At 43.8% G+C, this 24,861-nt stretch overlaps 1 protein-coding gene across 6 annotated transcripts in view; it reads right to left on the bottom strand.

The window, feature by feature from the left end:
- The window catches only part of LOC119031583 (Down syndrome cell adhesion molecule-like protein 1 homolog), a 57,398-nt gene that overhangs the window by 21,639 nt on the left and 10,898 nt on the right, over window positions 1-24,861 (bottom strand). For all 6 annotated transcript variants that reach the window (XM_037120158.1, XM_037120157.1, XM_037120159.1 and 3 more), the window contains exons 2-5: window positions 22,514-22,834; window positions 19,522-19,668; window positions 1,362-1,508; window positions 991-1,269 (exon numbers count right to left, since the gene is read on the bottom strand). In XM_037120158.1, the coding sequence (XP_036976053.1) occupies window positions 991-1,269; window positions 1,362-1,508; window positions 19,522-19,624 (529 nt within the window). In that variant the 5' untranslated portion in view covers window positions 19,625-19,668; window positions 22,514-22,834. The remainder of the gene's footprint in view (window positions 1-990; window positions 1,270-1,361; window positions 1,509-19,521; window positions 19,669-22,513; window positions 22,835-24,861) is intronic.

Raw genomic sequence — 24,861 nt, 5'->3', positions numbered from 1 at the left:
TACACATCATATAAGGTTAGTAATAATTAGTAATTAATCAATTATTTGAAAAAAACAAACAAATTCTAAATATTTTATAATTATGTCTTAATCAAGTGTCAAGTGATACCAATTTTTTAATCTCCTAAGTGTCTCTAAAATCGTTCAGCTGCAGTCAAAGCGTGACACGGATACAGTCTGCAGAGACGGAGGGAGAGGAGAGGCAGAGAGCACAATCAGCAGTGGTGACTCAATCAGTTCGACGCACTCATTAAAAAAGCAGCTGGAGATATCTCTTCGCATCTCCGTCCACTTGTGTGTGTACAGTGTGTCCGTGTGCTCTTGTGTGCGCGCCGCAGACAGTGTGTACGTACGTGTGTGTGTGTGTGTGTGTGTGTGAAAATGTCAGTGAGCAATAAGGCAGCTGGTGGTGTGTGCTGGGGGGCATCTCTGTGCCTCCCAACCCTCCCTCCCCCCTCCCCACCCTGTCAGAGTCACAGAGTGTGCTGCCATGATGTGCCCACTGGCAAAGCCTACCGCCTCTCTGTTCTCCCCCCGTGTCTCGCCTGCTCCCCGCTCTTTGTTTCTTTGTACACTTTACACAATGTGCGCTTATCGCTGCCCCTCGTATTATCTTGTTATTACATTGTAGATAATGTCATTCCAGCACTGTCTGGGTGTCTGATCGTCCCCCGTGTGACCCCTCGTGTTTATCGCCGTCGTCCTCACCCTCCGTCTCTCTCTGACGGTGAATTGTGCTGGCAGCCGTGTTACGGATTCAGTCTCAGTGAATTATTGCCCTGTCCCCCTTTTTGAGACCTGATGTGACAGGGCATCATACGGCTCACACACATGTTTGCTACAGACACACTCTAGGCACGACTTATACGTGTGAGGAGTTTGTGAACGTTTCCGTCTGCCAGGCTGAGTCACTGAGAAGACAGCGTGGGAGTCTGTCAGGTCGGTTAAGAATGTGTGTGTGTGTGTGTGAGTGTGTATGGGCTCACACACCTATAACGTGAAGCTGTCCAGACACCTCCTTTGAGCCAAAACTGTTGGTGACCTCGCACGCGTAGCTGCCGCTGTCTTCCTGCCTCAGGTCGCTGATGGTCAGCCCCGTCAAACGCCGTGTCCAGCGGGCATCTGAGGGCAGCGGGCGACCATCTTTCAGCCAGCGCACGGTGGGGCTGGGGTAACCTCCCGCTATGCAAGGGAGCTCGATACTCTGGCCTGCATACACCTCCCCCGCTTGGAAACTGTCCAGGATGGTAGGTGAGGACTCGTTGGGGTCTGGAGGTCAGAGACAGAGGTTTTTTTTTATTGTTCAGACAAAGATAAATATCACACTAATATGGGTAAACTGACAACAGCAAGCTGCTCACCCATTACAGAGAGCCTGGCTCCGTTGCTTTGGCGTGTCTCGCCACTGTACTTATGTTTGGTGATGCACCGGTATGTGGAGAGGGCATCCTCCTTCTGAACGTCAGAGATGTAAAGAGCCCCGAAGGAGGTCAGCGAGAACCTGTTGCCTGAAAAAGACACATTCAATAACGACTTTCATTAATTTCCCCAAAGGAAAACTGCTGACAGACAGAAACACCCAGTAAAAAAAACAAACAAACAAAAAAAAAAAACATACACTCGTCTGGTACAAACCCATTGTGCTCATCTCGAAACCGTATTGCACGGAGAACAAACAGCTGCCCGAACAGTTGGCACTACCTGCCTGATAATGTTGCTTCCTAAAAACCTGGCACTCTTTCAAGGCCTGGAGGACACTCAGCGGTCACTTACACCACCCATAGACGGAGCGGAGACAGATTTACTGTCCGTTTACACACAACGTTAAACTCTTATGCGCCACGCTTTCATCACCAAACTACCTAAATGTTCTTCCTTTAAGTGTGGTAACAAAAACGGAAGGCCAAAAGATCGAGTGTGTCTCCTTTGTGATGGGCCCGTTGATTGCAGGCAGAGGGGGAAGTGAAGTCGGGGGATTCTCTAATACTGCATGGCCGACACACACACACACACACACACACACACACACACACACACACACACACACACACACACACACACTCTTTCGGCTTGTATTCCTTTTTGTGTTTTCTAGAATCCCCTGGAGCTGATTTACAAATATAACAACAGCCCTTTGCCCCACATGAGTGAATGTATCTCATAAATCGTGGGGGAATTTACATTTTAAAGGATCAGTGTGCAGGATTTAGAGACATTGCAACCAACTGAATACCCCTCATTTAAAAAAAAAAACACCCTCTCTAAAGTCAGTACTTGGTTTGTCTGTACCGGGCTCCTGTAGAAACATGGTGGATTTGGTAAAGAAAGAAATGTTTTGTTGACTTTGAAACCTCGACGTTTGAGTGTATAATGACTGAATCATCATTTACAGGCGAACTTAACCTTTAACAACTTGCTGGAACACAGAGGATCTCCGTATTTAGGCATGCTACTGGTTGTAATTAGAGACCCGTAGCCAATTAAATGATCACACATTTTGTCAAACTGGCATTTTCTGCCAAGTAATTGTCTTGCAGCTTCCTGTTAGAGGAATGTATTTAAAATGGTTGTCGTTATACGCCAACTATCACCTGCTTCTTTAAGTATCTACAGCCAGAAGTTGGATTGGCTGTGTTCAGGCACCCCCTGTGTGTTTTCAGCATCAGTGTTTTATCTACAAGCTCCGTGTTTGTCGAGGGTCTTGCAGCGGGGTTGAGCAGGAACACTGAAGGTAGCAGTTATGGACCTTGCATGTGTTTGCATGGAATATACAGCATGACCCGAGAGGAGGCACAGGCTGCAATTTCACAGCAGCCTTTGTTTGCCCCCCAGAATGAAGCCTTACAGGATAATGAGCACTTTAAGGCTGCTACTCCCACAACACTGACAACTCGCCTGTCACAACACTCTGACATAGGCAGGGAGAGAGAGAGAGAGAGAAAGAGGGAGGGAGAAAGAGAGAAGGAGAGGGAGAGTCAGCTGGATCTGTCAAAGCCACACTTTCCGTCTTCAGCGCAGGGGGGACGGAATTCATCCCGTCTGCAGCAACGCGTCTGAAACAACACCGATCACATGACGCACCTCGCATTATTCCTCTTGCTATCCCTCCATCATAACCGAGCAGCTCGTTCGCGATCAGCCTATCGGTCTATCTCAGGTCGACTCTCTTCATCTCTTTGTGTGAACCCTCTTATCGTCTCTCTCTCTCGCCCTTTTCCGCTCTCTCCCTCTATCTCACTCTCAGTCTCTAAGCAGAGTGGCAGACAGAGTAAAATATTAATTACTAAATCACTGTGCTCCCTCAGCTTTTATTCATGCTGACTTGACTAGATAACGAGAAACAGAGCCGATGTGCGGTACACACACACACACACAGACACACACATGCAGACACACTCACAGCTGCAGCAAAACATGCAGACATGCATGCGTTCAGCTCCGAGCAGAAAAAAGGCTGCATTTGTTAGTGTTGCATAATTTGTTTTTACATGAACCCGTCGTCTGTCCTTTGCTTTAACTCCATGAGCACTAAGTATTTAGGATTATGTCTCCAACATGCATTTGTGAATAGACAAACATCTTCCTGTTCAGCAGCAGAGGAAACTGCTGACCATGAGACATTAAACTTCACATGGCGCAAAACAGTCCATCCAAATGGTTTAGTTTGGCTTCTTCATGGAGGACTTTCCAAAAAAGACAGAGACACCATGAACTGAAACTAAAAGGACCATTAGGTGAAAAAATAGAAGCACTCATGGATCCTCAAAAGAGCTCCGAAAGGAAGCGTTTAAAGTATTTTCCACCAACTCTAAATGGTCCTTTAAAGAGTTCTTTCACCCAGAAAGAAGCTTCCTGAAAGAAGCTGCATCGCCTTGAGGATGTCAACATTGTTGGATTTTGTATGAGTTGGGTCAGAGCCTCAATGAGAGCCATTCATGGAGGGAGAGTTGTGCATGTATTCCTGATGCAGATGGAGTCCGGAGGGGGAAATATTCTCGTCTTTACTTATAAGAAGCAGATCAGGATTTTTCCTTTTTAAATAAACACTGAAAACAGTGAAATGTGTTTGATTCTCAATTTTTAAGAAAATATTAGATACACAAGTAAAAACAAAGATCTTGTAATCATACATTTTAGAAACTGATAATTGATCTTTTTTTTTCCTCCAAAACAAGAATCGTTTCCACTTCCCCCCACTCCACCCTGTTTTTATTTCTTATAAAATCATCATTTGAATACTTTCAATATTTGTTTCCATGAGTGCATTCACAACAGCATGCATAGTCTATCTACTCTCATGCTTTAGGTAACATTCATTCATTTGAAGCTGATTCGAATCGACAGAGTGGCTACAGTACACACATGAGCGTGTCATTAAAAACACACTCCCTGCGACTGTGTGTGTGTGATGTTAAAAAAAAGTGCCTTTACTCAAATTAATTGCTCTGTATGTTCTGAGAAAACCTCTGCTCTGTGATGAAGGTTTGCCATCGCTGTATCTTTTTTTAATCCGACAAAATGCCCGCGGCCTCGCAGTCACAAAACAGGCCCGACCTGCTGCTGCTGCTGCTACGACAAATTCCCAAAAAGGAGGAAACAAAAAGGTAAAGTAAAGGAAACATAAATGTGCGAGAGAGAACAGGAAAAAATAAAAGCATGACAGAGTCTATAAATAGGAAATATACTGTAGCCCGTGTGGGTCTAAGAGAGAGAGTGTGTGTGTGTGTATGTGCGCGCGCCCGAGTTCGTAGCAGCCTCATTTTCTCACATGCAAATGAAGGCGTCGGCGCAAAGATAACGAGGCCCATATTTCCACCTCCTCAGTGGGGCCATTATTTATTGATGTTCTGCATCTTTCCCCCTCCCTCCCACTCTCACGCTTTCTTCATCCTCTCCCTGTTGCTAGGGTCTTCTCGCTGCCACCCTGTTACGTTTCTCGGCGTACTTCCAGCAATTATTAAAAGCGCGACGTGTTTACAATCGTTAAGGAAGAATCGGTGAAAAGCCTCCACGTCGGGCGAGCGCAAAAAAATCATAACGGTGAACCGGTGGAAGATGTCGGTGAAATTAATGGGTGTGGGGGGGAGAAACTGCATCAGGGTTGAAGTTGCTAAATATAGCTTTTTCAGATGCAAGTGGGTTTTGTATCCAATCATAAATATTTACAACAGAACACACTTTCTTTCAGTTTTCCTGTTTCACCCCGAGGCTCCATCTGAAGTTTGTCGGCTTGAAAGGCTGTTAGATCCAACTCCTCGTCACAAAATAAGCACAACGAGAGCGACTTCTTTAGCTTTTAGACCTCCGGGACAAAGGTGTGAAGAGAATCAATTGAAAGTCACTCGGTGCCCGTTCATCGGCAGCCTAATGAGCAGTTCCAAAAGCTAAGTCGGACGTCTCTACCCTCAAACAGGAAACTAATTTAGCTCTTGGAGATGAATCTGACCTACATGCTTTAAAGGGGCAAACTGCCACATGAGCTAGACTGGTCTATTTCAGGAGCTTTTAACCTTTTAACTCTCTTAGCAGGAATTATCTTATAACCTGCGTAAACATACACTGAATGAAAATATAACTTGGTGATCATGCAGCACTCACAGCTCTGAGTAAAAGCGTTGGTTCTCCTTTGGGACTTCCCTGTATGGACCCCATATCTAATCAGTTTGGAAAAGGCTAATGAGCTATCGAACTCACATCCCGTGCTTCCCTCCTGGCGGATCACTACCATCTGATCCCCAGAGTCTGCGTCTTACTCAACACTGTTGACGGTCAAAGGCAGCGGGTTCCTTAGCTAGGAGGGGCTCTCCCGGTTAAATGAAGGTTATTTTTCTGCTGCTCATTACGGCGACTATACGGCAACACAAGGAGGAAGAAATGTGCCGAAGCAGAGGAGGGTCAGAGGTTTCCCTCCTCCACAAACTGACAGCAGTGTGAATCCTCACATAGACGCCTGCCTGCAGCACCGCATGTCTATTACAGAGAGGTGGTCTAAAGTTAGAAGATTAGAGGGGAAATTGACTCAAACAGGCAGTCATCTTCACAATTACACATGAGCTGAAATGCCTACGCATCACCCGAGGCTACAATAATGGGACAAAACTGAACATGATTAATTACGAACAGATACTCCACCACCGATAACCGTAAACTGTAAGAAGAGGAGTCAAGTAGGATAAAAAATGGTTGAGGATGTAATTTTAACGATGGACAACGTCAGACAGGTAGCATACGGCACATGAAGGTCAAAGGTTACTCAGTCATTCTAATGAATAAATGATACTCCTCTAACCGACGGTGCAAAATAAAGGGGATTTTTTTCTGATTTTGACGTTAGAAAATATCGCACCCTGTACCTCTGCCTTTTACCCCTCAATCTCAACGGCAAGTCGCAGAGAAGAATTTGAAAGAAGGTGAGAAGAGAAAGGGGAGGAGGAGCGGATCAAAGACTTGTGACTGTCACAGAAAGATGAAGAAGAAGCGGAAGAAGAAGAAGAAGAAGAAGACAGAAGGAGGAAAAAAAAAAGGAAGCATATTCCGGAGATATTCTCTGCGGTGCTGGAATGTGCTTGGTGCTCACATATACAGACACACACACACACACACACACACACACAGATAGAAACACCAATTGGGCTTAAAATAGGACAAAAAAATATTTCCTTGCTGGAATGGAAAATAATAAACTATGATATAAAATTAGCACAGCGGAGTCAGTGAGTGGCGGTCGTCCAGCAGAGGAATGTGTTGAAGCAGAAACGCGGCGCTGTTTGGACTGAATGACGACTTGTGGGGAGGAAAGACAGTAGAGGAGAAACGTAAAAAAAAAAAGGGGGGGAAAGATGGAGGTGGAGGAGATAACAGTCCATGTCTGTGTTCTTCACTTCTTTCAAACCTTGATGCAAAAAAAAAAAAGAGGGTGGGGTGTTGCATTTGTATTCAAAGCGAGAGCCCACTCCAGCCTCCCTTTGCTCTCTCTGCTGTGTACATTAAAAAGCCTAAGTAGAAGCAGGTGTCAGCCAATTAAATATATACACTTTCCTGGCTTTTATTCCGCTGCACACTTACTTAACATCTTTGAATGGCACCCTCTTAACTCCTTTCAATTCGCATTCAAAGCAGGTTTTATTGGCACAACCGATGTGTAACAACTAATTGTGCAATGGGAGCCCACCCTGCCGCATCGCCTCCATAAAAGACACTTTGTTAACACGACCAAACTGTTCAGACGGAGCACAAGTCTGGCTGCCAGTTAAGGCCAACGCTGCATGAGCAATATCTGAATCTCTGTGTTCAATTTCTCCCTCTCTCTCGCTTCTTGCTCATTTTTTCTGGACTGGGGGGGCGAGATGCAAGACGTTGGGAGCGAGCCGCAGCTCTGTCATGTTTTCATTAAAAAGCCACGCTCCACTGTCTAATCCTGACTGCTGTCCTCTTTCCTAACCAATTCTGACTGCTTACCTCATCTTTCAATCATGTTCTGGCCCTCGCCACCGTGCCTGCATCCTGCACCGACTCATCGTGAGTGGGGATGGGGAGGATGTTGGGAAAAAAAAGTTGAGGGGGACGGAGGTGAGGGGCGGACAAAGGTGGAGGGTGAGGAGAGGGGATGAGGGCGGAGCAGACAGACAGGGCAGAGTCCGGTTTCCACTGCGATTGGGACCACGTCTCTTCTGCTTCACTTGACTGCTCTGTCCCAATTTGCCCTGTGTGACTTTAAACAGTAAACACTGGGGGAGGGGCGCCTATCGGCAGGCCTGAATGGACTGTCGGGGGACCGGCATAAAGCCGATCTTATGCAAAAGACGTCATTTGCGTGGATATAACTCAACGCAGTGCTGCGGAGACGCCATGTTCTCCCCCATAAACCCATCCTAACCAGACAGGCCGACGATGCTGCATAAAGCTAAATGGACCATCTCAGATAGAGGCAGCGCTGGGGAGATTAAGCATCAGTAGGAGCATCAGAGGAAACGAGGGATGGAGGGAGAAAAGAGGGTGGGAGGATAGGAGAGAAATGGGGAGAGATGTAGAAATAGGACTCCATTATTCATGACGTGTGTTTCATGTGCTCGGTGACATCTGGGACAGCAGTGATAATGAGAGTCCCGGGAGAGAGAAACCACACACACACACACACACACACACGCACACACACACACACACACACATCCCGATGCACCCCACCACAGAGAAGTGTGCCACCATGGTCCAAACACCTACCCTCGACAGGATGTCCCATTAACTCTTATTGAACTGTTTACTGCATGTGCACAAAGGCTTCGAACACTGAAGCAACTCTGCTTCTTTTTTGAAAGAATCACTCAGTCAAAGAATCAACATCCAGCGCTCGCCCCTCCACCTTTTTTTGATTCAGGAACGGATAAGAGGCAGAGATGGATATATGGTGTGTGTCTGCCATCATATGCGTCTGTGTGTGTGTGTGTGTGTGTGTGTGTGTGTGTGTGTGATGTGGTGTACTCCAGCTTAGCCCATGGCCCGGGGCAGTGAGTTGCATTAGCGGCACTGAGTGAGCTGCCTGGTCCCTCCCTATTAGAGTGCTGGTGGCAGAGGAGTGTCACTGCCCAGCATGGAGAGCGAGCGAGCGAGCGAGAGAGAGAGAGAGAGAGATTAACTGCCACACACACACACACACACACACACACACACACACACACACACACACACACACAAGTACAATTACAGTGTTTACCAGAAAGAAGAGGACAGCACGCCAAATGACCGTTAATACTCTCAGATCAAATAATCAAATATCACATATACCAGAGTCATCATCACGATCTTCTGTTTTCAGTGGCATGAAATAGATTTTCATCAACAATGCTGGGTTGTTTGACAATAAAGACTACAACTCCCATGATCCCATTGGACACGCTGAATCAAAATGACTAATTGTTGCGTTAAGATGCGTATCAGCAGCATTGTAATTTGTGTAGACAGTCAAGAGGGGGCTTATATTAACCACTATATTCATGTGGGTAGTTTAATCTGTAATAAATGACAGTATCTAGTAATAATGGGAGTATAGTGGGAGTATAAAGCTGCACAAAAAAGCCAACACTGAAGTAAAATACATCTAAACTGTGCATGACTGAATATACTTTGTCACATTCTGGCCTGACAACTGGGTCAGTTTCTTTCAGACTACTTCCTTGTACTTCTCAAGGTGCTGACGTTATCTTAGAGGATGTTTCTTCTCATTCTATATATGATATTTCCTCAGAACATGCAGCCTTTCTGTGTGGAGTTTTGCGATGCGTGCATTGGTGTCCTCCCCAATCAGTTAATCTACTGTTGTTAACTGTTCAGTTAATCAGTAACTGTTTTGTATTTTGACCTTTTAAAAAGACACAATTCCAGCTTCTTAAATGTGAATATTTTCTGCTTCCTTTCCTCCTCTCTGACAGTAAACTGAATATATTTGGGTTGTGGACAAAACAATTGACATATAAGATCGTAATCTTTGGCTTTTGAAAACTCTGATCGACATTTTTCACCGTTTCTAAGACCAAACAACTAATCAGACAATCGAGAGAATAATCAAAATGAAATTTTTGATGAAATCAGTGAAAGCTGTAGTCCTAATCAACACCAAATTCAGATATTTTCATCATCAGTATTGGATTTTGGACTTTTAGTGGGACAAAACAAGCAATACTGCCCTGTATATGTTGCTGATATCATGGAAATATATACTGAACATGAATATAAAACTAGGGAAAATGTCACTCTTGGCAGGAAACCAGCTCATTGTAACTTCTGCACAACATCAACCTGACAGTTTGGAGGAAAACAATTGTGCTTTACAATCATGCTGACCCAAGATTTTATTAAAATGATCATTTTATCGTTGTGTTATTGATCCATAAAGAAAACAGTGAATGCTATTTGCTCTGTATCATCGTTATTGCATATACAACATGCCGAATTGTTGACTGAAGCCTCAACGATGTTTTACTGGAGAGAGAAACAGAGAGAGCAAACAACTCACATGCTGTAATCATGTTGAATTATTGACTTGCTTACGCAGGACACTCACTATGCACATACTGATCCACAAACAACAGCCGAGGAGCATCACAACAGACTTTTCTTATCACATTAACCCCAAAGCAGCGCTGCCGATCCGCTCGCCTCCCTCACCTTCCCCACCCGCTGCAGTCAATCACGGCCTGCCATGTTGATCTGGCCTCTATGTGTGTTTGGACAGCTAATAGCGAGGCGGATCAATAGGTCTGATTGAGAGGTCATGTAGGAACATGGCACTTGGATGACCACCAGGGATCCCATTTGATCCCAGATCATGTCTCGGCACGGTCCCTGGGCAACCAGCTGCATTCACGGACACTTCGTAAAAAAATGAATCTCTTCATCAGTGTGAACTCAAGTGTGGGGCTTAATTAACAATTTATCTTTATCTTTTCTTTTGGAAGAACCGGAGGGTAATGGGTCAGAAAAAAAGGTCGGACTCGTGCTTTTAGTTCTCAACATTTTAACACTGGCTATTTGTAACAATACATTATAATCTGATGGATGTGCCGGGGAACAAAAGGTTGGAACCACAAGCTAAGACATTTAAGGACAGGATTAGCGAGAAAATCGCTGCATTTCATACTAAGAGAAAGGAAAAAAATGAAGATGAGGAAAAATCAGAGCCAAACTTCTCGCTACTGCTGCCGAGTGAATAAGCATTTCCTTAAATACAATTTCTTAGTAAAGCCTGCAGTAATCTCCTCGCGCTAATCCCTCTTTCGCTAGCCTAAACAAAAGAGTAGAAGAAAGCAGGAGGAAAGACCTAAAACCTCTTTACTCAAATCCTATTTCTTAACCCAATCCAGGCCACATAAACCTTCCAACTCCTTCACTCTAAGCCTTGACACAAGCCTTTCACTTTCATTAACGACTGTGTGTGTAGTTACCAGTGCAGATTAACAACTATCATTTACAGAGGCGGCGAGTGGAAATTGTGTGTTTACCCTCATCTATTAAAATATAAAAAATAAAGTGAGGTGACCTGAAATAACACTTTACAATAATGGACACAACATTTAGAGAAGTTATGAGGAACAAATGCAAAATTATCAGCTAGTTAACCAGTAGTTAATGAGCAACTCCTATTTGTTTAAGTAGCTAATGATTAACTAATGATTAGTTAATTATGAAAGGCGTGGTTATGAAATGAGTAGTTACTAAGTAGTCCCTAAGTACTTACTCACTTATGTTTACTTATCCTTTTTGTCTCCTTTCAAGTAAAGTGGTGCATCTTACTGAGCCCTAAATCATTACCTCATCAGTACCAATCCTTTAGATAACAAGTTGATTTATGACTGATTCTTTCCTCACTTCTTTTCTTAATTAACCAATCATTAACCAATGATTAGCTACCCTTTCGATAGGTAATTATTAACTGATAACTAATAATTAACTAGTAGTGAATCATTCGTTCCTAATTTGTTACTTAAAATGTGTGCATTATTGTAAAGTGTTACAAATCTGTAATTGTTTGTAGCTACTGCTCAAAGATATTAATTGAAATTGAAGTTTTAGTAGGACAGTGCTGTTGCTACTGCTCATTATGTGTTATTATTCGGCAGACAAGTTTGTCTCTAAAGCAAGTTTTATTCACAAACATGTCTTCACATCACTGTCAAACTCTGCAGCTCCTGACCTTCTCAACAATACAATAATAGTGACTGTTCTTAATCAAGTTACAAAATACTTTCAAAAGAAAAGAAACCGAGTAAAAGTGCCAAACAAGTTAAAACTAATGGCCTTTTTTTACCAGGTTTGTTGGATCAGATTTTGCCACCAGGATAAAATGGTGGCACTTGACATTCCTGCAAACCAGTGTTTTGTTCACATTTTGTACATGTCATACGCGACCTAACATATTGACATTTCTACATGTCATATGACGTTCACATTACATGTTTATGACCTGATGTTCATATCAAACTGCAGAGGTTATGGTGGTGTCACAGGAGGCCTCGGGACAATCTCCAGCTGTGTTTGTGGCAACCAAAGTAGGTATAAATTTGGAATATAAAGAAATGATAAGATTTAATATATCTGTGGTTTGCAGAGACATACACTGTCAACATCATATCTGGTGATTGGGTTGATGTTGTTGCAGCAATAGTGTTTGTATTCCCAGATCTTGGCATTTACTTTGGCGTGTGCCGATACAAACAATGCTCAAACGCGGTTTCAAATAAAACTCTAAATAATCTTTTACGCCACACGAGTGGAAATCCAAAAACTGACTTCCTCAACTCTCCCTCTCCCCTCCGTCTCTCAGTTGATGTATTCTCACCGAGCGAGGGTTGAAGGGTGAGATAGTGGCCAGATTTCTGTCAGAGTGATGTGCTCGCAGGGGCTTTCCCATCTCTCCCTCTTACACTGATTGACACTGATACACTGATGCTCTGTAAACATGCTCGTACTGCATGTGTGTGTGTGTGTGTGTGTGTGTGTGTGTGTTTGACGGAGACACAAAGGGAAAAAAAGGCAGGGGAGGAGAGCGACGGCGGAGTGTGTGTGTTTCTGTGTTACGTGCACGTGAGCAGGCGTGCGTAGTAGTGTGTAAATAGTCAATAATAGCCGACACTTGTCAGCCCTCTGCTCTGTACACACAAAGCCCGTGGTTGAGCCATTGTTGAACTCCGCCTCTCCACGCGAGCACCCCCCCACCCAAAAAAACTGGGCCTCTCAAGCAGAGATAATTATGCCTATTGTGCCCCTTGCGCGAGCACGCACACACACACGCATACACACACACTTGTTTGTGCTAATTTACACACCCACCCACGTGCCTACTCAACCTAACTGAGTAAAAGATGTCTGCCAGCACCCCCATCTGCTCCTGCCCAGCTCTCAGGCGCTCTCAGCACACTAGGGTAAAAATGCGAGAGGGGCAAAAATATCCGAAGAAAGTAAAAGAAAACCAGTCAGAGGTATTTAGCTGCATTGGAAAGTGGATTTGGGAGGTTAAAAATGTATATATTTCCAATGTCCTTTGATCATTTCTTTAGAAGAAGCTGTTCATTGTTGTGTTTTTGCATTACTGCTATATGTTTGCATGTGAGGGCAGATAGCAGCGGCACCTTCAGCTGCATGATTTAGTCTTTAATTTTCTCCCACTGACCCCCATGGCCTGCTGCGTGCCATGTGGGACAGAGGCAGCCGCTGAGGGCGGGGGAGAGGTGAGGGAGGGAGGGATGGTGTGTGAGAATCAGGGGTTGGGGGTGACAGAGGGCGACAGTCGATGGGGTTGTGTTCAATGAGCCCTGGGGACGCCACGTGCTCCCTGTCCTCTTCTGTCACACTACGTCCTGCTGCACCCCGGCGGCCCGAGCACAACAACAGGACAGCCGTCACACAGCAGAGCGCACCGGCGCAGAGCACAAGCCTTAATGTATCCCGAGTTAATGTTTAATGAGTGCTCCATATTCAGGCGGGTTCATGCAAAACCTGAAAATGGCTTTATTGTGTTTCTTTTGAGGAGGAGGCTTGTACATTTGTACTTTGCGGAAGCAAGTGTGTGTATGTGTGTGTGTGTGTGTGTATGTGTCAGGCCAGTGTTTACAAGAGTATGCGGTGTCCCGGACAAGTGTATCTATTAATGTATTCCTGCTCTGAGTGCACAAGCACAGATTTACAAACAGACATGGTGTCCTAACACACCACTGCTCTCCATGAGGTCCCTCTGCCTTTGTCACCTCTCTGCCCTGCACCTGTGTGGAGCCTCACGATGGTAACTTTTTAATTACTCGGGGGGGAAAAGCTGCAGTATTTGTGAATAAAGTGGCAATAACTGTATCTGTTATGACTGCTTAACAATCCCCACTGCAACACATGTAGTAAATTACCAAATATCACTGAGTTAAATATTGCCATTAGTTCTGAAAACTACAGCACTTGCTTCTGTTTTTTTTAATTGTTTAATATTTACCAAATTATTGTTTTTCAACATCAAAAGTAGAACTGATCCTCCAAAATTAACTGGCAGCTGTTTTTACAACATTTGTCAAGCAAATTTGCCCCCAAGTATGACTTGTTCCAGATTCTGGAGGGTGATAACGTGACACTTTTTTCAGCTATTTATCAATGTAGTCTGAATATCTTTGGGTTCTGGACGATCAGTTGAGATAAAGACATCTAACATCGTCCCTTTGGGCTGTCTGATATTATATTGGGTAAAGCCTAGATACGATACCATACTGGATACAATACCTTTTAAAAAAAATGTACATAATCAATACCATGTTTGATGGGCTGGGTTGTTTACTGTGTGTAAGCACAAAAGCATCTGAATTAATTAGAGGTGAGACTGTGTGCATGTGTCAATTCTTTGCTGAAGAGGAAAGTGAAAAAAAACGCAGCTAGTACTGGAATATCGATACTGCAAAAAAAAAAAAGAGGAACTAAATAATTTTAAATAATTAATATCTATATATCTATATATCTATATATCTATATATATATATATATATATATATATATATATATATATATATATATATATATATATATATATTTATGGATATTTAGATCATTTTGACAACATTATTAGAGCCCGATCTCATTTTAAATAACTTGCGTGTGTCCTGCAGTTGTGTACATACTTGTGTATTGTTGTCCCTCTGCTGAACTGCTTGACTCCCAGCAGGGACCCCAGGGGGCAGGGGATTGATCTGTAATGTAGCCGGTAAGTGACCTCGCCACCCGGTGACACCCATTAGGATCCAAGTTCACATTAAGGCCTGATGGCTCAGCACTTACACGGTGGCAGGTTAAACACAGGTTAAATCCACCTTACTGTCAACAACGGGGACTTAACTAGACTGATGGGACGGAGTGCAAACAGAGTCTACTTAATGATACACTAGATCGATTGTGTGGATGCAAAATACACACACCGCACGAAGGAAGAGAGTAGAAACGCAGTCTGTTCAGGACGAGTGGGTGAATTGAATCTTTCCAGTCCAATTATTGCTTTTCATCAATCGATTTTATGACGGCGCGCATCAAATTACTGCCCAAACACATAAACAACACCAAACTGTGTGGCAGGTGGATTAGATGGAGCATGGTCGGGCATCTTCTGTGGACCACCATGTGGCTGCAGCCATCTGCTGGTCCAGTCTCTATTCATCGGAGCCACTCATTAGCTTTCTGCTGCTCAGACTGACGGCCTCGATCTGCGAGCTGAACCCCCTCTCTGTGTCCCACTGTTGTTTTCATTCCCGTCCACAAAAAAAAACCCCTCCATCTCTCTGTCTCCGCTCCAGCTCTCCTCCTTCAGATCACTGCTCAGACTAGCAGGGCTCCATTGTCTCGTGAGGGTCACACAAACACACACACACACACACACACACACAAAGCTTAACTACGGGGACGGTACGGGACGAGGAAGTGAGAGGGAAATAGGTCAGTCTGCCTGCACCCCTCCCCTCTTAAACCCCCCTCACTGTCCTGGCTGGACAGGAAAGTGGGGCAGGCAAGGGGACACACACACACATAAACACACACACGTGCGCACACACACACACAACTCCAGATGGGGAGCATGTGTGTTTGACAAAATGGAACCTGTTGGGGTTCAGAGGGCATGACTGCGTTGTGTTATGTCATCAACTCAACCTTCACGGTGGGATGTGATCGTGCTACTGATCAGGGGTCTGCACCTGAAGACGCCTCTGTGCAAAAGGTGGTGGTGTGACGTGAAAATGGAGTGGAAAATTTTTTTGTTTTTTTGTTTTTTGATTCAAAGGAAAGTGTGCAGTCTGGTCACTTCTTAATCTTATGTTGTATTCAGATGGTGGGAAATCAGAGAGGAAGACCTATTATGTATTTTTGTTTTTTCCTTTTCCTTCAGTGTGTTTTGTGTATAAGTTATTGTGCATGTATCACTAATGGGAGTTCCTCTCTCCCACAGAAAAAGCTGCTCATGAAACGCCTCGTCAGTGGTCTCCTCTTTACTTCTGCAAATTCTTGTCATCTCACTACATCACTGTGTCCAACATTATCATAATTTATGCCTGGATTCGTGGTAGAAGTGAAGATGACTAGAAGCTGAAAACCTGACAGAGCTGACTGGAGACACGGTGAGCACTGATGGCTCAGGTGTGCGTGAGCAGACCAATCAGAGGAGACTGTGGGGCCTTAAAGAGACAGGAACTAAAAACAGGTGTTTCTGACAGAGGGGGGTGGAAAGCTGCTGCAGTGGACAGTTTGAGAGAACTGATGTGTTTTTGGAGCATTAAAGTCTGTAAGCACAATAAAAAATATGACTGTGAAAATGAGCATAATATTTGTCCTTTGAGGCATATGTAAACAATATCTGTGTATCTAAACTAACGGAGTGATGAGCGCAGTTCATCCTTCACGACATGCACAGCAGACAGACAGTGCTGCAAAGTAGACCTGACTATTTCTCTCTTTTGTGTTGCAACACTGCGACGAGCCAATCACTCCCCACCCTCAGACACAGTATTGTTTTTAAATTCAGGGAAAGTTCAATGATGGTTGAGTGCTCTGGCTTGCAGTTTGCAGTGGATTTCAGCAGACAGGGTTCCCTCTTTGTCAATACAAATCCAGACAGCACCCTCGGCGGACGTTACCGCAGACGCAGAACAAAAATACAGGACACGCGAGCGAGTTGTGCACGTCGGATTGTAAAACGCATGGAGGGTAAATGGGGGCGTGGATGTTTGGGCACCTTTACACAAGCGCGTATAGATTTACTGACTTGAAATCAACTCTTTACAGCGAGCGTGAGAAATAGTGACAGGCGAGACATGCGACCACCCACTCACTGGCGTGCGGAGAGCTTCCAGTCACAAAATCAATTTTAATTTTCACATCTTCATTAGACCAATCGAGGCGGTCCTTTACTGGGTGAGCAGCGGAGAGAGAGAGAGAGAGAGGGAGAGAGTTTGACTGGTGGTGTTAGAGTCGGAGATCAGCATCAATGAAGCTTCACATTACACTGTTTATAAAACATGTACGTATCTATTGTACATGGACATTCTCTGTTTGTGTGCATGTTTGTATACTTTGTGTGCATCCATGTGAGAGTGCGGACGGAACATGAGCGTGTTATTTTTGCAGACTGTGACTGCGGGTGATTGGCTGTGAGGATAATGAGGTCACTACGTTGAGGAACGCGGAGGTTGGAGAGGAGTCAAGGTTTAACGCAAACACATCGATAGTGCTCGCTCGTAGGGAAGCGAATGCTCGGCGTTCAGTGAGCGGCTCTTCATGTTCAACATCTGATCCTCACACTCACTGCTCATCAACTGACCTATATACCCCTAATTACACACAGCAGCCTCATGACTGTGTACACAGCAACACCCCATACGTAAGGGCCATAAATACACATGGAGGGCAATCTAAACCAGATCGACTCGTGTTTACATTTGGCGATCAGAGGAACTGTTTATCGGTTTAGAGCAACAAAGAACAACAGCAAAATCTAATTTGATTATTCTGCAATGTGCAAAGAAAATAAGGAGTTGTGTTTGGGGGAAATGAGAGCATTATATTGAATCAATCAGAATTTTAAATGAAAAGGTGTTTTTTGAGTGTTTGTAGCTGCAAATAAAGTCAAAAATCAACTTTTTAAAATGTCCATAAAATGATCATGTAGGTCCGTAATATAGCAGCTTCATGGCAGGACACAAATGTCACACAAAGTACAGTAAAACACTTTTATGCTTTACGCAAAAAAACAAAACAAAAACACACTGAAATGTCTGAACAAAAACAAAATAACCACAACCTTGGTGCATGCGCATGTGTGACACAGTGTCTGTGTGTTTTGCATACATATAATATAAAACGCCATCTGCCAGGACCTGAGGCCATTCTTGCCCTACTACCCTCCTTGCTTCTCCTCCTTTGGTTCATTTTTCTTCTCTATCTCACATCCCTCCTCTCCCACACGGTTATTGCAGGAAAACAATCATGCGCACACCTCTAACATACACACAATGTGTAATCACACAATAAAATACTCATAATGTATTCTCAAACAGACAAAAAAAAAAGCCTGAACACTGCATTTCTCTTTCTCTCCCTCTTGCACACACACAAATGAGGTTAATGAAGATGAATGTGGGGGCACAGTCCTATTGACATCCCGTGTCTCTAATTGCGGCCCTGTTCTTCAAGGACATGGTGGTAAAGACAAGCAGGGAGAGGACAGAAATAGATCTGATGAAGAGGAACAGTGGGAGAGTCGTGGGACATGGGAGAGAGTCGGTCTAATGCAGTGTCAGTCACAATTATTGACATTGGGGGGGAGTAACTGTATGTGAGGAGCGGTAAAGGCAGTGAGAGCAGAGAGGGAAATGTCTGCGAGAAGAGGAGGAGGACGAAGGAGAGCGAGGGAGAAGATGCAGGCAGGGAGGGTGGTGTGGGGGGGGATGATGGGGACCGGATCAGTGATCCAGAACAGTGAGCAGACAGAAGACACGAGTTAAGAGTGCAGTCAAACATGGAGCACAGCGGTGCATCAACCGTCCTCATACACACAAACAGAGGAGATAAGGACATACCGACATCCTGTGAAACTGAGGCGTGGACTCAAGTCACAAAATTGAGGACTTTAGAACTTGGACTTCGATGACAGCGACTTGTGACTTCACTTGGCTCTAAGCCCTCTGACTTTAAAATACAAGATGCCTTCCCCAAAGCCTGAAGATCTAAAAATATATTTCTTAAAAAAAGGGACGAGAATCAATTCATGAATCATGATTCATGATCAATTCATGATGACATAAATTGGCCCTGAAGCGCAAATCACCATGGCAACAGGGAAAACACAACCACAAATCAGATCAAATAAACACAACAGACAGAAACAACATACACTTATTTTCTAGCCTTCTCACATCGACAGGAAAAAATAAAAGGGATTATTTTGCCTTTGAGGCTGTTGTCATTAAAAATGTTTTTTTTAAAGTCGCTAGCCAATCAGATGCAGAGAAGGCAGTGGGATCCATACGTGGCACCTACTTCCTGTTTAAAAGATGGACAGTGCGTCTGTCCAATCAACATAAAAAAACATTTTTTGATAAAACTTTTCAGGAGGAAGTTATTGTCATTTTTTGAACTAATCCAACAGAACCTTGAAGAAATAATATTATGTTTCTTCCAAGATAGTTTTGGTCATGTAGGCTTCAGAATCTACTGAGTGACAAACAATTACTAATCACAGCACACAAACTGTGAAGATTACAGGCGGAGATGCAACGAAGGACAACTTTTCTCGACATTTGAAGCTGCACATAAAGCAGTAAATTGAGGAACTGTTGGAACGGCATGACATTTGGTGGAGCACATACTTCTAAGTTAAGGACCCGGGACTTGAGAGATATTTATCAGTTGCAAAACAATGACTCTGTCCCATCTCTGCTGTTAAAAAGAAACCAAGCTGTCCATCCCAGGATAATTCCACATTCACTCGTGTTTTCTTTTTGTTTTTTTTTGTCCTACCTGGGACGATGGAAACAGTGTCTCTCTCCCAGGACACGACGCTGACGTACTCCTGCACGGCGGCGGGGATGAGGCACTTGAACACAGCTACGTTGCCCCGCATCGAACGCTGGTCCGCCACCCGCACGGTGTAGGGCTCCCTGAAAACTACAAAAACACACAGAGAAAGTTGATTCTCGAGCTTTAGAAAGGCAAGATTCTTTCCCTACCAATGGATAGCCGAGGTGTGCTGACCCATGATCGACTAAATGTCACTTGAGATGTTTTTCCAGCCAGGCACAAACACAATGAAGGGTTGTTTGTTGTTTCCTAAAACAGGTCAAATTTGAAGATATTCATAATATATATAAAATATCTTCCATCAGATATGTGTGTTGAAAATAAATGAACATTATGGCTGTTTTGGTTTTAATCACGTAATAGTTCAGCGTTAGCCTGTTCCGAGACAAAAACAATAATCTGCTTGTGTTTACATCATCAAAAACAACACATTAACACTCCACAGCAAAACAGCCTTTCATCAATTACCATAGCACTCCACATGTATTCATTGGAAATTACTGGCCCACTCTTGTGTATTGTTTGAACTCTTCTAATCCTGCCTCTGCTCTCACCATAAATGGCGCGAGCCGCCATTAAGCAGGATAATCATGGAAATTATTTTGTTTCAGCTTTGGCGTGACATCATCATGAAAGACCAACTGTTTGTGTGTACAACTTATTAGGAAAAAAAAAGCACTGAGCTGCGCACTCAAACTAAACCAAATAAAGGTTGCTGGCGCTTCAGTTTATGCAGCTTCATGCAATATTTTACACTCTAGTGAATGAGCGGGGACTCATTAGCAAAATCACATGAAAGCTAGGACGTATCCGAAGGTTGCTAAGAAACTGGTGCGAAATCCCTTCCCTGGTAACAGACATGATGACAGCATGCATACATTCCCGCTGCAAGAGGGAAACACATGCAAGTGCATGTAAATTTACATCTCCTTTGAACAGTCGAGGAGAATAAATCAGATCTGTCAAGTTCTTTTGGAATAATAGAGAATGAGGACCACTGATGTGACTTTGTTGTTGGCCTCGAAGCAGTGAAGGTGATTCAGATGATTGTCAATTAGTGCGGCGCCGCGGCCACAGGACCGAACCCCGACACAAAGCATCCGCACCCTGTCTGACTGTAACCTGTGCACCAGAGCTGCCGACCAGAGGCCGCTGGCTGCAGGATGTTTGGTTCATGCTAATCCCTCGTCTCCTGAGGCCAGGCTTTAGGGTCATGTGGGAATGAAGGCAGCAACCGGCTGGCATGCAGCTCAGGGTCCTGGCTCAAATCCTCAACTTGGCGCTAGTATTAGTATTAGAATGAATATGAGTATTAGTTCAGGTCGGTGTTGGGAGGCAGAATATGAAAACAGATGTTGACGGCAGGAGGGAAGGGGGAGGGACCGAGTGGCCTGAATGAATGATGGGAAGGAGGGGAGGGGACAATAGATGCAGTGTAACTATCATCCAGCTGTAGCTTTTGTTCCAGCTGTGGTTTGATGTAACTGTCTGTTCTTCTTCACGTATCACTGCTGGTTCGAGAGCTGGAGGAACCCAAACCCCCAGACGTACTGCTTTACTTCTGATGAGGTCTGGCTTATTAAAGCAGCCTCGCGAGGTCCAATCAATGAAAAGCACCAGTTAGGTTTGTTAATGAGAGATAATTAAAGAAGTGTGCTGTGGCTATATTTAGTCTGGCACAGGAGGACGGCTTGGAAGGAGGCGGGAGCAGGGAGGAGAAAGAGGACAGAGGAGAGAAGAAGATGGCAACAGAGGCAGCTTTTGGTCAAAAATAAAAAAATAAATAAAATAGACTGCTTTTACTGAGTTTATTGATCGATTCTTTAATAACTGACTCTTGGGAATTATTAATTGGTTGGTTTGAGAGCAGGATTAAACAGAAAAACGTTTTTGGCCCAGAGTAGACCCAATTAACTTTTGGTGTGGATCCAGATTTAAGGATGGATCCAGGATTTTTTTTTTCCCCACTTTCTTTAACATTGCAAAGATAGAGAGTTTCATTTGGTTTTTTTTTATATAGTATGCCAATTCCCAGGGAATAATCTGTTTTATTTACGTGACTGGTATCTATCTATCTATGTTGGGCCTTGGTGGAGGTATACTCTCTACAGAGTGCCATTCTGGGTCCTTTTGTGATTTCTGAAAAGAGGTGTTTTTGTTTGTAAGGTAACAGCATATCGAAAATAAATTTCAGGAGGACGGAAGGAGGAAACGGTGATCTGGTCACTGATACTTTAACTGTTTTTCTTTATCACCAGGTGTTGATGACTCTTCACACCTTGCAAAAGCTTTAAAAAAAACAGCCTCGCACGAAAAAAAATCCAAGTGGCTGTCAAGCTCCTGGTGGCCTTCATTGTACTGTCCTTTTTAAAAAGTGAAGGGCCGTCAATGAGAATGAGCCTGTAATGCGATCCAACCTATTGTCACACTTTTTCCTCTCCTCATCCAATCTGGTTATATCATCTGAAAAAATGTAAAAAAAAAAAAAAAAAATCACATCAGACTCGCTGTCTCACTCTAAGTACTGTAGGGGCTGTGTTTTGGGTTTTCATCCGACCAGATGGTGCCGTGCCGTAGATGGAGCTGAAGGGGTTAGGTCGGTATAAAGTGCAGCGGTTCATCACCAGCTCAGTCAAATAGGTGTGAGCGAAGGCCTCGGCCTGGTGTAGTATGCGATGCAGATGTTCTCTCTGTAGACTGTGTTCTAGGTCAATCTGTGTTCAGGTCGAGATGGGCTATTTTAGGGCAGGTGATTCTGCGTGTGGGTTGGGCTTTTTTCCTGCAGCTGCCAATCACATCTGCTCTACTTTGTGCTTTCACAACCTGTCTCCATTTTCTCAGTTCCTCATCATGTTGTGTGTCTCTTTGACCTCTTGCTCCATAAACCACCTTCTTTTATAACTCTCAGGCCTTGTTTTCTTTCCAGACTCACCAGCTTTGATGCGGATGTTGGGGCTGCGGATCTTGCCGGCTTGGTTCTCGGCAGTGCAGAAGTAGTCGTTGTCGTGGATGTAGCTGTTGTAGGCGGAGGGCGAGAAGGGGTACAGTTGGAGGGTGCCATTTGCGTGCACGTGTCGGATGTGGGGCACGTCGTAGATGTCGTCGCCGGTGGCCAGGTACCAGCGCAGTATGGCACTGGGGGTGCCCCCTGCTGGACAGGGCAGGGACACCCCCACCGAGCTGGAGTAGGTTACCCTCTGCAGGGAGGCATTCACAAAGTACAGCCTGGTAGAGCCCACATCCTCACTGTGTACTGCAAGGAGGACAAACAGACAAACAAAACATCACTCAGGAGGCCGAGGTTGAGGTCAGAGGTCGGCGATGAGCCCCTGTCATGTGGTATAAACAACAGGCGAACAGGATTCATTGATTTAAAGCAATCAGTGTCACATTAATGGACAAAAAAAAATGGACAGAGCGGGAATGTCCTTCAAATGTGTGGCAAAATAATCATAACAAATGTATGTCAAATGTCCAGCTGCAAACATCAGTCATGTGATCCAGAAAGCCAGGGATTTGGGCTAAAGCCTGTGATGGTTTAGGTGGATCGGCGGCGAGGGGGGAGGAGCCTGTTACCTCCGTACAGTGAGTGCACACACACACAAGCAGACACACACACACACACAGAGAGAGCGAGAGAGAGAGAGAACGATGATAGGTTATGTGATTGGAATTTCTATGCCAGACGCAGAGATTTAAGTCTATTTAATCTCCTTACATATTTAACACACACACAAATGCACGCCCACACACACACACACACACACACACACGTACAGGAATGTTCTTCATTGGCACTCAGATTAAACACATACAGCTCCAACAGAGAAAGGAGAGTGATAAGAGGGAAAGGAGAAGAGTGTGTTGGGGGGGGTGGTGTCTCAAATTTGGGGTCATTAGAAGAAAGATTAGGAGAGAAAGCAGAGTGCTGCTGATGGACAGATGTGGATGTCAACCACCTCTGGTTCTGAATTATATCATCTAATACACACCATCCCGCCACATGTTCATCACCCTGATAATGTTCAGCACTGAGAGTCTGTAAAACATCATGGAGGATGCCGACAGACACCGAGCGACGGAGGATTTTGATCCAAATTGGATCAAATTAGCATTCGGGGAACTGTTCAGTCATAAACGTGTGTTTTTACCTTTTTTTTTATCATATTGATATTATTATTATTCTCTATTTCTCTCCTATTAAACACAGCTTTTTGAAATTGCTTAATTATCAATTACATATAATTGAACAACATGAATGCATTTTGAGTGGTAGAATCAACATGTTTCAATATCCTGAAATTACACCTTTGATTGATCAAATTAGTGTCACAAAGTCTGACTCTGGAGGTTCAGGTGTTTCGGTGGTCACATCAGGGTGTTTTACACTCTGCTCTTAATCGAGGGTCTCAGCCACAAGCCCACTGAGGCAATGTGGTTTGGGTCATTTTGGGCATCATGAATAAATTCATTTGACTATACGAACCTAAATGAACCAAACAGTTGAAGATCTGGCAAAAATGTGTCCACTAGGTCACCTTTCAGGACAGACTGCTGCCAAAGTATCAGGTGAGACAGAACTTAAGACATGGAGATGGATAAAAACTTACACTATATGGCTGCAACTAATTATTACTTTCCTTATTGATTCATCTTTATATTTATTTTTTATAAATTGATTAATCGTTTTGGTCAATAAAGTCCAATGTGTGGTCATCCAGTCGCTGGATTTGTCTGATCAACACACCAGAACTCAAAGATATTCAATTCATGATCACACATGACAAAGACAGCTTGAACCATTTTATAACAACATCATATAAAATGTTAAATTTACTTTAATTTACAGTTATTTTGCTGTTAAAAATCTAAGCTAACTAAGCAGTTGTTATAAAGTTACAACAGTGCTATACTTGGCATTGTTTAATAGACCGTTTAAAGTATTTCACTGCTTGTTGAAAGTTAAATTAAGCATTAATTTACCATTTGGTAATGATGGTTATTTCAACGTGTTGCAGATTCTTACTAAGGCAACAACTTGGGAATATTGAACAGTTTAAACACTTAGATCGATCACTGCATGTGCTGTTCTTAATAACTGTTTGTTTGTGTATTGTTCTTTACGTTGACGACTGTGCTACATCAGCTAAACCAGAGTCTTGAAGTTATCACAACCAAAAACACCTGTGTGAAAGCCGTTGTGCCATCAGTTCTGACACTGAGAGCAAAAACGAACTCTGAATCGGGCGCAAGAAATAAAGGACCGAAAACAAATATCAC

This window comes from Acanthopagrus latus, chromosome 13 (assembly GCF_904848185.1).
Source record: "Acanthopagrus latus isolate v.2019 chromosome 13, fAcaLat1.1, whole genome shotgun sequence".
Taxonomy (NCBI): domain Eukaryota; kingdom Metazoa; phylum Chordata; class Actinopteri; order Spariformes; family Sparidae; genus Acanthopagrus; species Acanthopagrus latus.
Note: the sequence above shows the minus strand (reverse complement) of the source record. Positions and strands in the feature narration are given on the sequence as shown.